Genomic DNA, 14576 nt, shown 5'->3' on the forward strand with positions numbered 1-14576 from the left:
GAAACACACTAAATATTTGAATGGACATTAGGAGACTTTAAAAGGTAAATTTTTCTGACTATCACCTTGATAACAGAAATAGGGGAAAAATCAACTTCCACTTACTTAATTGAATTTCTAAAATGGTCTTCAGCTGGGTTTTTTACAGTACAACTGTTCAGGAGCCATAGATCTGCATCCAAAGCATTTTCTAGAAAAAAATAAAATGAACAGGAGAAAGAAAAGTCAGTATCAGATCAAGTCATCAAAAATATTCCCATGGGTACCTAGAAGGCACTAGAAATGCCAGGGCAAGGGACAGAAGGTCAGTGCACAGTCAAGGACATCACCAAAGACAAAGAGTAGGCAATGGCCATCATATAGAAATACTCAGGAGCAACAAATACAGATTATTTTTTTGGTCATTAGAAATGTAATGAGAATAACAACATTCTTTCTTTCTTTTCAGTGCCTGAAAGTACTGTTTAATAACAAAAACTAAAGTGAAACTGGCCTAATCTAACCTCTGAATACAAAATTAATTGCCCCTTTTGGAACTATGTGTGTTTATTTTTCAGGCACAGGTATCAGCACACACAGAATATTCTTCACCATGAGAAATTTGTATTTATTTGTATTGAAAATTAATGACTTACCTCAAAGTCAGCCTTCTATTCCTATCAACAATTTTATCACAGTTACACTATAATTCACTGCCAATGCAACACATAAGCCACATCTATATGTATGAAAATTAATTTTTAAAAATCTAATGTGAAACCATTCTACCTGCCTTTTAGATACCTTATTTGCCTAAAAGAATCTTATACACTGATAAAATTACCATTAAAAAAAAAAGGAAAATTAAAATTGAAAACTGGGACCTACACTGTGGCACAGTGGGTGGGGCCTCCACCTGAGGTGCCGGCATCCCATATGGGCGCCAGTTCAAGTCTTGACTGCCCCACTTCCAATCTGGCTCTCTGTGATGGCTAGGAAAAGCAGTGGAGGATGGCCCAATGCTTGGGCCCTACACCCACATGGGAGACCAAGAAGAAGCTCCTGGCTTCAGGTCACCCCAGCTCCAGCCACTGCAGCCATTTGGGGAATGAACCAGTAGATGGAAAATCAATCAATTAATCAATCAATCTCTCTCTCTCTAACTCTGCCTTTCAAATAAATAATTAAAAAAATGAAAACTGCAGCACCTTCAACCATACTTCAATAAGAACAGAGATGACAGTCAAATGATCATTACTGCCCCATATGCCTTCCAATTCTTTACCAAACCCCCATTCCACTGTCTTACCCTCCCCCCAGCAGCCAGAGGCCTTCTATGAAATGTAAATCTGATAACATCACTTCCTTGCTCAAACTCAGAAGAGATGAGAATTCATCTACCTGCTCTTAGTTCCCTCCAAACTCTTTCCCACATTCCACCTGCCAAGACAGACCTCTAATATCAAACTGCTCCTAACACACACTCAATCTTTCCATGGCTTCTTAAGATATTAAAAAACCTGTCTAGGGGCCAGCACTGTGGCACAGTGGATTAAAGCCCCGGCCTGCAATACCAGCATTCCATATGGGCACTGATTCAAGTCCCAGCTGCTCCACTTCCAATCCAACTCTCTGCTATGGCCTCGGAAAGCAGTAGAAGATGGCCCAAGTCTTTGGGCCCCTGCACCCACATTGGAGACCCAGAACAAACTCCTGGCTCCTGACTCCAGATAAGATCAGCTCTGGCTGTTGCACCATTTGGGGAGTGAACCAGCAGATGGAAGAACTCACTCTGTGTCTCCACCTCTCTCTGTAACTTGGTCTTCCAAATAAATAAATAAAGTAAAATAAAAACCTGTCTAGAGGCTGGTGGTGTGGTACAGTAGGCTAAGTCTCCATCTGTGGCACCAGCATCCCATATGGACACCTGTTCGTGTGCCAGCTGCTCCACTTCCTATCCAGCCCCCTGCTAATGGCCTGCGAAGGCAGTGGAAGATGGCCCAAGTGTTTGGGTTCCTGCACCCATGTGGGAGACCCAGAAGAAGATCTAGACTCCAGGCTTCAGATCGGTCCAGCTCCAGCCATTGCAGCCATTTGGGGCAGATGAAAGATCTGTCTCTCCCTCTCACTGTCTAACTCTACCTCTCAAATAAATAATAAAATCTTTAAAAACAAACAAACAAAAAAAATTTGTCTAAATGTAGCCACTTAACTTCCACCTTCAATATTCATCTCTCCCTAGCCACCTGCCCCTGCAGCCAGGCTAACTCCTACTCAACTTCAGTTTCTGCTTAGGGCTTGCTCAGTGCCACTTCTCCGAGGCCCTCCCACAATGGACCGAGCACAAGATGTTTTTGCACTTTACAATTCTGTATTAAATCATTCATTTTCTGCCTGTTCTTAGCACTCTCAATGTCCAAATCCTAACACCATGATCGGCACAGAGTGGACATTCAGATGGCCATGGGACAAATGGTGGGTGAGGAGGTGAGGGAGGAGAGGAGGGCTGCATGGGGACAACGTGTGCGTCGACCTGTGTGTGGCACGGCCACCAGCTCCCAAAGCTCCAAAGGCCAGACTCACCTTCAGAAATAGGCTCCAGGGAAGCCACAGGCGTCTTTTTCAGATACTTAGGAATTCAAGACTTTTTCTTTATTCATGGCTATATTCCCAGCCCTTATTACAATGCCTGGTCTATGGTGGATGCGTATAAAATATTTACTGAATGAAAGTTTAATTCTGAAAGACAAAGCAATACTACAAGCAATGTATTGTGCAAGTAAGAAAAAGTCATGGATGTCTGTTAGCTAACGATAAAAAATACACAGCAATTATAATTTATTTTAATAAACAAAAAACAAGCCAACAAGTAAGCCATCCTAAAGGCAGAACTACCTGGGCCAGATTCCAGCTTTACATCTACTTCATCAGCGTGAAGCTGTCAGACACCTCTAATCCTAGGTCCTCCTCAAGAAAAGCAATTAATAAAGCAAATCATTCTACTTTGTCTGGAATTCTGCCAATGCTGGCCTTCAAAATAAAGCAAACATGAGGGTATTTCAAAAGGTTAGGGGAAAACGGAATTAAAAGTAAATTTGGGGGGGCTGGCGTTGTGGCACAGTGGGTTAACTAACGCTCTGGCCTGAGGTGCTGGCATCCCATATGTTCAAGACCCAGCTGCTCCACTCCCGTTCCGGATCTCTACTTTGGCCTAGGAAAGCAATGAAAGATGGCCCAAGTCCTTGGGCCCCTGCACCCATGTGGGAGACCCAGAAGAAGCTCCTGGCTATTGGCTTCGGATCAGCACAGCTCTGGCTGTTGTGGCCGATTGGGGAGTGAACCATAGGATGGAAGACCTCTCTCTCTCTCTCTGCCTCTCCTCTCTCTGTATAACCCTGACTTTCAAATAAATAAATAAATCTTTTAAAAAAAAAGTCAATTTGGGTACCAAAAAATTGTTCTATGCAGCTTATTCATAACACACACTCCCACAATCTTTATGGAGACCCTCCATTTGCATGGATTCCAAGACTTCCTGCAGCACCAAAATGCTGAGGCTCTCATTTCATTTTCCATGAACATTTTGAAAGTCTTTGTATTACCCTTGGTGACCTAGTAATTGCAATTGACAGGACTCCTGTGGCTATACCAAAATGCCTACGAAATCACACAGCCTCTTAGGAAACCTCTGTACTCTGAAAGAGAATGACCTTCTCCAGTGAAAACAGATGCTTCATTATTTCTGAATTCAGTCAGCTCTGTTAGGACATCTTATTTAGTACTGCCAAAAATATAGTTCACCATAAAAGGTATGAATCGATCAATAACAAACCCACGATGAGGACTGACTACATGCCCAGCTGTATTCCAGGCACAGGACATACGGCTGTGAAATGAGTCTCTACCCTCAAGGAGTCTGAAGTCTTGAAGACATCGTCTGACTTAAAAGTTAAAAATAAATCTACTTTTAAAAAAAAGTGAGGAAGCAAGAAAGCAACACCAATCAAAGACATGAAGATGATTTAAAAAAAAAAAAAAAAGGCAATGGACCAAGAATAACTGGAGGACTGCCAATTAAAACAAGCCTCGCTTTCAAGTGAAAATCTGATTTGAGTCTCAAACAACGGGAAGAAATCTGCAATGCCAAGATCAGAAGGAAGAGCATTCTGGTAAGAGGAGGACCCCAAAAAGCTGGGAATCATGACTAGCATGGGTGGGCATCAGCAGAGCAGGGAGATGGGCAAGAGCCAGGTGATGCAAGCAAATTAAAAAGCTTTGGATTTCATTCCAAGTGGAACAGGAAGTCAGCTCTGTATTTCAAGCAGGAGCTCCTTTCTATTTAAGAATGCCATTCAGGTAGTGCCATGAAGAATCCTGAAAATGAGGCAAAAGTAAATGCAGTGGGGGAGAAAAAAAAGACAAGAAAACCAGCTGGAAGGTGATATACTCGTCTACAAGTGAGTCAAGCAAAAACCATGGAAACATGGACTGAGATCAGAGCAATGCGAGAGTGAAGGGAACTGGGGTTCTACTTCAGAGGTAGGCTCTGGGGAGTGCCCTACTACATTAGGTATGAATCATCAGGTATGTACATTACGTACAATAGGGATGAATCATGTGAGAAGGAATCAAATAGGATTCCTAAGCCCATGGAAAGGATTTGGGCCTGAGCGTCAGTTGTTTGTGGCACTAACTACTGAGGTTGGAATCTGTTTGAAAAGAAACAGATTTAGGGGATAGTAGTTTTGTTTTGGTCATGTTACATTTGAGATTCCTACTAAATAGCCAAGTGGAAATAGTGATCAGTCATTTGGACATAAAAACATACTTCAAAAAGTATGTGGAAAAATGAAATTAAAAGACAGGCTTCTTTGGCTGCCAAAAAAAAAAAAAAAACCTGAAATCAATGTATAAAACAGCCCTTAAAAACTTCATGGAGGGAGGAAAGGAGTGAAGAATTGGGTATAGAGGGAAGAAAGAATGGAAAAGGGAGAGGAGGGAGAGGAAGGAGGAGAGGGAGGCACGAGAGGCAAGAGGTAGAAGACAAAATACTTGGGACACTCCAAGGTCTGGTAGAGAAATTAAAATGAGAAAAAGAAATTGAAAAGCAGTAAGAAAAAAAGACTAGGGAGCATAGTATAGTAGGAGTCTCAAGAATAAAGTATTTAAAAGGAAAAAGAAAGAGAACAATCAATTATACTGAATACTGAGTTGAGGAAATATATCTGTACTGATGTCAATACTGCTAACAAAATAAGATGATTTCATACTTTATTTTCCTTTCTCAATTCAAAGTATTTGCTTGCTCTGTGTCAGTCCAGAATCATCTAGCAAAAACAAATTCATGACAAAGAGAAAGAAGGAAAACTGAATATACGGCCATTGGCCAAGAAGGCATGCTGAGTGATTGCACGTGGATTAGCCCCTTATGAACATAATTCCTGGATTCTAAGATGTCATCAACCCCTGTAAAGGAGTGGCACCTGTCACGTTCTCACCAACTTTAGACATATAGCAGGTGTATGGAAAAAATGTACCTGAAGGGGCGGGGTGGGGGGGGAATCAGCCAGTTTGGCATATCTGCCTTGGAATACAAACATCTAGAATAACCAAAGAATATGAGAATTCTTCCTTCCAGAATCTCACGCCCAAAACGAAATAGATGTCTGAACGTACTAACGCCTACAAATGATTCTGGTTTTTGGAGAAAGTATCAGCTAGGAGAAAGTTAAAGCCTTCAGTGTTGTCTTACTTAGGGCACTCACAGCAGGTTCTCTAGTACCTTGGAAGGACAGACAATATTGAAGAGTATGTGGGGAAATAAGGACCAGGTAGGTGGGCAAGAATGGACTAAGGCAAGGAGAAGCAGTAAGAAGGCACCACACTTGCAGCCACGGACATGGAGAGGACCCAGGATGAATTCTACCACTTTGATATGTAGCCTAGGGCACTGAGAATGTCTGTACACATTGACAAATCATCTGCAGGGGCCCAGGGTTGTGATGTATTGAGTTAAGCCACTGCCTGCAATGCCGGCACCCCTTTGGGCACTGGTCCAAGTCCCAGCTGCTCCACTTCTGATCCAGCTCTCTGCTGATGTGCCTGTGAAAGCAGCAGAAGACAGCGCAAGTACTTGGGCCCCTGCCACCCATGTGGGAGGCCCCAAAGAAGGCCTGGCTGTTACAATCATTTGGGGAGTGAACCAGTGGATGGAAGAACTCAGTCTCTTCCTCTCACTCTTTGCAACTCTGCCTTTCAAATAAATACATAAATCGTTTTAAAAATAAAAAAAATAAATATCATCTGCATATAAACCATATGTTGACAATACCAGAGCCAATATATCAGGTCTGGTCTGGAATCCTACAAACCTCGAGCTAGCCAGATGCAGTTTCGACTTCAAGATGATTATTCACAGTCTTCAGCTATTACCAACAGTGCTGCAATGAGTGGCACTGTGTATATATCATTTTATTTCTCAGACTAGCCTTGAAATCAAGTCCAAGAAGGTGAGATTGTTGAGTCAAAGGATAAATTTCTATGTCAAATTCCCCTCCTTAAGGGGTGTGCCACTTTGCACTCCCAGGAACAAGGCCTGTGAGTGCCATTTATCCATAGCCTTGCCCACAGAGTGTGCTATCAAATCTTTGGGCTTCTGCCAGTCTACTGAGAAACAGGATCTTAGGGTTTAATGCATGTCTCTCTTATTATGAGTGAGCTGAGCAACGTTCATGTTTAAGGGCTTTCTGCATAGGATGTTTTCCTATTTTTCTCATTAAATAAACATTAAAATAAAGGCAGAGAAAGAAATCTTTCATCCACTGCTTCACCCGCAAAATGTCCACAATAGCAAAGGCTGGGTTAGGCCAAAACAAAGAACCCAGAACTCCATCTGAGTCTCCCACAAGAGTTGGCAGTGGCCCAAGTACTTCAGCCATCATCTGCTGCCTCCCAGGATGCAAAAGCAGAGACACAGTAGCTTGGACTCAAACTGGCACTCCAATAAGGGATACAGGCATTGTAAGTGGCAGCCACACCTGCTGCACCACAGTATCTGTCCCTCAGCTCAAGTTTAATTGATTTATACATACAGACAACAGAGGATATTAACTGTGTATCTATCAGAGAAGTTGCAATATTTTTCTGTGTCTGTTGTTTTCTTTTTTATAAGTTTCTTCATACTTTATTTTTAAAATACAAATTAATCTTTTATTGCCTTTGGGTTTTCAGTCCTAATTGGAATACTTTCTCTACTCCCAGATTATTAGGGAATTCACCCCATTTTCTTCTAATATGCATATGGTTTCGCACTTAGATCTGTGATCTGTTAGGAATATATCTCAATATACATTGATCTCAATTTTTAAAATGCAAAATGAGGAGCTGGCATTGTGGTGCAGTGGATTAAGCCACCACCTGCAATGCTGGAGTTCTCTGTGGGAATGGGTCAAGTACTAGATGTTCCACTTCCAATCCAGATCCCCACTATCACACCTGGGATAGCAGCACAAGATGGACCAAGTGCTTGAGCCTCTGTCACCCACATGGGAGACCCAGATGAAACTTCTGGCTCCTGGCATTGGCCTGGCCCAGCCCCAGCTGTTGAGGCCATTTGGGAAGTGAACCAACATGTGGAAGATCTGTCTGTCCCTCTCTCTTTGTAACTCTGCCTTTTGAATAAATAAATAAATCTTTTTACAAAATGTAAATAAAATAATGTATTCTCACACTAAATTAGCAAAACAGTAATAAGTGTGATGCTACCTAGTACAAGCAAAGGAATGGGAAAACTGGCATCTTTTACTCTGCTGGTAACCACCCATACTGATACAGATCTATGAAGGCAAGGAAAGAATGGCTATTTATAGAGCCAGCACTGTGGCATAGTGGGTAAAGCCACCACCTGTAGCCCCTCCATTCCATATTGTGCACCATTTTGAGTCTCAGCTGCTCTACTTCTGATCCAGCTCCCTGCTAGTATGCCTGGGAAGGCAGTGAAGGATGACCCAAGTGCACCCATGTGGGGGACCCAGAAGAAGCTCTAGCTCCTGGCTTCAGGCCAGCCCAGCTCTGGCCATTGTGGCCATTTGGAGAGTGAACCAGCAGATAGAAGACCCCTCTCTCTCTCTCTCTCTCAAATAAATCTTAAAAAAAAAAAAAATGGCTATCTAATGTTAACATGTTCAGGAACATCTCCTGAACATGCTTTTAAGATACTTGCAACACACTCAATATATATGAATACACACACACACACACATCCATATACAGACACATAAACAGAAAGTTCTCACTGAAGATTATTGACAAGGCATCCAAACCTGGAAAGCCTATTTATCCCTATTTATAGGGAAGTTTGGTTAGATAAATTATGATACTGCAGTTGAAATGTGATGGAAGTACTTGAAAGGCAAGATAAAACCTTAAGTGATAATTTCTATTAGGTCATCAGATGAAACAAAGCAAGGTAGAGAATATATGAGGATATTTCAAAAGTTCATGGGATCAGGCATGTCAAGGCACCAGTGCCTTATATTGGAAGGTATAGGTTCCACACCCACCTCTAGCTCCCAATTCCAGGTTCCTATTAATGAAAATCCTGAGAGGCACCAGGAGGGCTCAAGTAGTTTGGTTCCTGCTCTCACACAGGACACTTCAATTGAGTTCCTGGCCCTGGCTTTTGCCAGCCCAGTCCTGGCCTTTGCAAGCATTTAAGGAGTAAACAGAGACTGAGAGATCTCTTTCTTTTCCTCTCCTTCTCCCTTTCTCTGATATTCTGTCCCTCAAATAAATAAATAAATACAGCACTAAAGCTGTATTTCTTTACAACTTGATCCTAAAATGTGACAGATGAATTTTTTATTTTTACCCATCTGTATTGTTTGAATTTCTGAAAGCATACATCACCTTTTTGTCCTTAAACTAATTAAATATATGATATGTAATATAGAAAAACTTATATATATACATGTATATGTTTCCTTTCTCATAGATGTAGAACCAGCAGCTTCCTTTCACTTTAAGGTGAAGACATAACACACTGTTTTGCTGCTGGGATCCATCTGACAACAGTGACCCTGATGCACATTTTCTGAGGGATGCTTTTCATCTCATTAACAGCTTCTGTGCTCAAGGAACCAAGAAAATGATGGTCATTAACAAGGCACCCACGACAAGAGGACAAACTATTATTTGTTTTAATACAGACACACTTACTCACCAAACTATTCCTCTACATACACAAGACATTATTTTTAAATCTAAGGTCATAACAATCTAACTGGTATTAAAGGTAATGGCCAGCATCACGGAGTGCATATTATGTTTCCAGCAATGAGCCAGGCATGTCAGATGCATTTTTTTTCAAGTAATCCTCCCAATTTGAGGTGGGTTCCTTTTTATTCCAGTTTTACAGAAGAGGAATCTAAAGCTTAGAAAGGAAGAGTCACTTGCCTATAACCACACAGTAAGAGGGTAGACCAGGATTAGAAATCCAGACAAACTGACTCCAGAGACTGAATTTAGGGAATCAGCATGCCTGTTAATGACGCTTTGCCTCTTGATCAGAAATAACACAGACAATACAATATCTAAAAACAAAATCAAAAGGTATTACACGCCTTCAGGGTGCATCACCTCATTTTCAAAAAGACAACTAATCAAGCTTCACAAATGGCTGTTTTGCTATTCCCAAAATTTCCAAGATCTTGATTGAGCATGTCAGCTCTTGGCCTTCTGTCATCAATAGGAGCCAGAGAAGTCAAGGGAGAATTAACAGTGAATGCAGCACTATTACCCCTAAGCACAGGCACATTCTTACCACAGCCAGTCTCCCCTTCCCCCTGCAGGCTCCCATCAACACAGGAGAACAGAACATTTATCTTACACAACCGTTCCATTTGAAATTCAACCAGGGGAGTGTCATACAACAATAAAGGCCTATTCATAGGCTGAAGTTAAGAAGGGTAAGTGGGTTGACACAAATGAAAGATCACTAAGAACAGAAGGGGGATGGGGGGTGGTGGTAGTGGTGATTGTTTTGGACCAAACATATCTTCTGAGAGTTTAATACAGAACTCTGGAAGACAAGTCCATTATACTTAGTCATACTCAGGGAGTTTATTTATTAACACAAATCACTGAGTGCCTACTAAACACTTAAGAGACTAGAGGATGCTTTAGTAAGAGAATATAAAAGAACCTCAAGATGCACCTGGAAAAATAACTTTTAAAAACCAGTAAGACGAAATAAAAATTTGAGATAATGGATTTAGTTTTTTCTTCTCCATTTATTATGGTTTACAAGAAGTGGATACTGTACAGCATCCACACATCGGCTTTCTGAAAGTAAGGAAAGTGATTGATGACAAAATATTCACCTTTAGCTAAGGAGGGTTGATCAGTGAGAGGAAGAGGGGGAAGAAGAGAGGCAGGGAGTGGAAAGGAGGAGGAGAGAAGAAGAAGAGGAGGAAAGACAGACAGACAAGCTACTGACTGGGGCCTGAAAGACTTGGTGAGAACTGGCATAGGCCGTCCCGTGTTGGTGACGATATGGCAAGCTTCCGAGGGACAGGGAACATTGCAGCTCCTGAGAGGAGCACTTATTCTTGGCCATTACTTGTATAATGAGTTTGTTCTTTTAAAATAGTCCTGGTGAGCACTTCACAAAATAGGATGAAGTAACCCAAGGTCAGCTTGAACTCTGTTTACTGTAGGAAGGAAAAAGAACATTTTTTTTTCTTTTAAATGGAAAATAATAGCTGGCAAAGCTCTACCAATGGCTATTGAAAATTAATTACATAGCTAAGAAGGCCTGGTCGTAATCAAATTCAGAGTGCAAGGCAGACCTTTTACTCACTGTGCAAAAAAAAGAAAATTGCTCATATTCCCTGTCCTCATTCCAAATCAAATTGCTCTGCTGATCCTGACACACAATTATTTCAGAAATTACTACAGCTGAGGAATCCCAAGTAGGATATCTACTTCTACATGGGAAATAAGTTGTATAAACCAAGAGCCGATACACACACCCAGAGAGGCTGCACAGGGCTCTTCACAACCAGGCCACCACCCCCTGTTCAAAGTCACTGCCCACCATGCCACGCTCCTGCCATGCTGAGCCTTGAGGTCCTCGGGCCTAATATGGACAACACAAAACAAGATAACCAAATCTAACAAGCAAAAAAAAAAAAAAAAAAAAAATTGCAACACTTACAAAATCAGAGTTCACAAAATGGATACACAAATATACCTCTTAAACATGCAAAAAGATGTTCCGCCTCATTCTTAGCAAAGTAAGTGAAAAATAAGACTGCAATAAATTTAAAGGAATCAAATGCACCATTTTTTTTCACACTTTGAAGATTGTCAAGACTCCAGAGGTTTGATTGCATGCTATAATGATGTAGTTGGGAGCAAACAGGTATTCTCACACGCTGCTGGTGGGATCAGAAAGTAGACCACCAACCACAGAGGCAATTTTAAAACATCCAACGAAACGGGAAATGCATGTCTTCTGACCTGGCAGACCTGCTTCTAAAAACAAAGCCTACTACTACAAACATATTCGCACGTGTGCAAGGTTATTTATGACAGCACTGTTGGTAAAAGGTGAGTGGTTAAAGACATTTCAGTACCTTCAAAATGGATTCACCTATAAAACTCCCCACAAAAGAAGAGTAAAACAACATCTCCCTATTGAGAAAGACCTCCACGACACACTGTTCCAAGAATAAGACACTAAAAATTATACATACAAAGCTACCTTGAGGGTACTGAAAGGGGGAAATCTAGAAGACCAAATTACATTTCCCTGTACTTGCATTAAAAAAAATGGGATGAGCAGGCATTTGGCCTAGCGGTTAAGACACTCTCATCCCATCCTGGACTACCTGAGTTCGAATCCTGATTCTAGCTAATGAGGACCCTGGAAGGCTGTAGTGATGGCTCAGGTAGTAGAATACCTCTCACTCATGTGGGAGACCAGGATTGAGCTCCAGGCCATGCAACCACTGAGAACAAATAGGAGCTCACTCTCTAATAATTTTTTTTTTTTTTTTAACAAATGGGATGGCCTAGTCCAGAAACCAACAGTTGTGGCTAAATGCTGGAACTGGGGGAAAGAAATGGGATAAGACTATTGGCAGATAGGACAAAGACTTTCATTTGTATAACTTTTATTTTCATTTTGAGCCTACTCAAAAAAATTAAATATTTAAAGGTAAAAACAATTATAAAACTGTCACTTGTTTAATATGCCTTCCTGGTATCTCTCCATTTTGTTCCCCCCTCCATTGTGAAACATCTTAAAAAAAAAAAAACTAGGCCAGCGCCAAGGCTCAGTAGGCTAATCCTCCGCCTTGCGGCGCCGGCACACCGGGTTCTAGTCCCGGTCGGGGCACCGATCCTGTCCCGGTTGCCCCTCTTCCAGGACAGCTCTCTGCTGTGGCCAGGTAGTGCAGTGGAGGATGGCCCAAGTGCTTGGGCCCTGCACCCCATGGGAGACCAGGAGAAGCACCTGGCTCCTGCCATCAGAACAGCGCAGTGCGCCGGCCGTAGCACGCTTACCACGGTGGCCATTGGAGGGTGAACCAACGGCAAAAAGGAAGACCTTTCTCTCTGTCTCTCTCACTGTCCACTCTGCCTGTCAAAAAAAAAACAAAAAAACAACAACTGGGGGCCAGCATCCCATATGGGTACCGGGTTCTAGTCCTGGTTGCTCCTCTTCCAGTCCAGCTCTCTGCTGTGGCCTGGGAAGGCAGCGCAGGATGGCCCCTTAAGTGCTTGGGCTCCTGCACCTGCACGGGAGACCAGGAGGAAGCACCTAGCTCCTGGCTTCAGATTGGCGTAGTCCCACCCATAGCATCCATTTGGGGGGTGAGTTAACAGAAGGAAGACCTTTCTCTCGGTCTCTAACTCTGTAAAAAACTGTCTCTATGTACAGCTATACTGTATTATCTTCTACTGCTTCATTATGGCAACAACCTCCAACCATTCACCATTTCCCTGATGCTACCCAATGTAACTGATACGAAACGACACAAACATTTGGCAAAATGCACAATGCATGTGAACAACCCTTTCTTTATGAAATCAACAGTGTCACTTTCTCATTTACCTCTTACCTCCTTGACCTTTCTACTGTGGGAGGTGCTGTCTTCCCACCTCACTCCCCCCAAAATTGGAGTTCCTTAGGACCTAGATTTGGGTTTCCTCTCTTTTATTCACTAGATGATCACATCCATTCCTCCCATGGTTTTAAATATCACCCTTAGGCTGAGATGATATTCAAATTTATATTCCCATCCAGTTCAGACACGCACCTGAGCTCGCTATCCAACTCCACTAATAAAACATCTACATCAAAACCATCACATAAATATTAAACTTCACACAAATCATTCCCAAAATTGAACTCTCAAGTTTTCAGCCACGTATTCATCAGGTTCTAGTTAGAAAAACAGAAACCATTCTGAGTCCTAAACAGAGAACCATTAATACAGAAATGCATTTGGCATGGGTGATGAAAGAGGCAAGATCTGAAATGGGGACTAGTGAAGCAAGTCCAAGACGTATAACAATAGTGACGGGGTTCAGAACACACTACCCCGAAGTACAGCCCCTTGGCATACTGAGAATTTCAAGCTGAAGGAATCTGAGAGTCACAGAAGTCTCTCTGATCCCCTACATTCTCCCCTGTAGCCAGTCATGAACTCTGGAAGGAATTTTCTGATCTTCCCCTGAAGCAGATCTTGAGATACCCATGTGTGATGCACTCTCCCTATACTTGCAGGAAAGGAGAACAGAGAAGGACACAAACACACAGGCCTTGCTAGATTCCCCCTTAGAGCATACTCTCTTCCCACCCTATCCTATTTGTCCACAACCCTTTCACTCTTCCTCAAAACTATTACAGAAAAGGCTTAACTGTTTGAGTCTTCCCCAATTTTGGGTCTTACATTAAAAAATCTGTATATTTTCTTCTTTGTCTTTGTCAGTTTGATTTCAGAGTCAGTCAGAAGCTCTGGGAGGATTAAGAACCTTTCTTCTGCTTTCCCAGGAGGAAGCCAACAGCAGCCCACAGGTGGGAGAGACCCTACTATCAGACATGCTATTCTAAGAACCCAGAGGCTGGGATCTGTGGTGGGGGCTGCCCACGGAGGGCTTGACAACAAAGGGAGGAGCTGTCTGACAGGAGCGGAAGCCACGGAAGCAAGCTGTCACTTCCCAGATACCAGCCAGAGCAAAAAAGAGAATGAAGAAAATACCCCACCTCTCCCAGTGCCTACCTCCTGTCTTCCATCAGTATCTGCTATCGCCCAGATGTATTCACAGAAGTCAAAAGGGAAATGCACTTCCACGTCCCTCAGAATATGATGGACAAGGTCAATGAATTAGATGTGAGACCTGACAGGCAGACAACTAACCCTCACCTCCTCCAGTCTTCCCCAGCTCCATAAATGGCCCATCTACCCAAATGGTGAAAACAGAAACCTGGAGGCATTTTTCATCGTTCCTTTCCCTCACAACCTACCACAGCAAAGCCCACAACTCCCAGTGGGTTCTACACACACAAGGATGTGAGTACATCTTCACCT

At 42.4% G+C, this 14576-nt stretch overlaps 1 protein-coding gene across 1 annotated transcript in view; it reads right to left on the reverse strand.

Moving 5' to 3' along the window:
* The window catches only part of CDKAL1 (CDK5 regulatory subunit associated protein 1 like 1), a 737125-nt gene that overhangs the window by 630382 nt on the left and 92167 nt on the right, over positions 1 to 14576 (reverse strand). Inside the window, exon 4 of the mRNA XM_062185315.1 lies at positions 106 to 190. Coding sequence (XP_062041299.1) covers positions 106 to 190 — 85 coding nt within the window. The remainder of the gene's footprint in view (positions 1 to 105; positions 191 to 14576) is intronic.

Source organism: Lepus europaeus, chromosome 3 (assembly GCF_033115175.1).
Source record: "Lepus europaeus isolate LE1 chromosome 3, mLepTim1.pri, whole genome shotgun sequence".
In the NCBI taxonomy this organism is placed as follows: domain Eukaryota; kingdom Metazoa; phylum Chordata; class Mammalia; order Lagomorpha; family Leporidae; genus Lepus; species Lepus europaeus.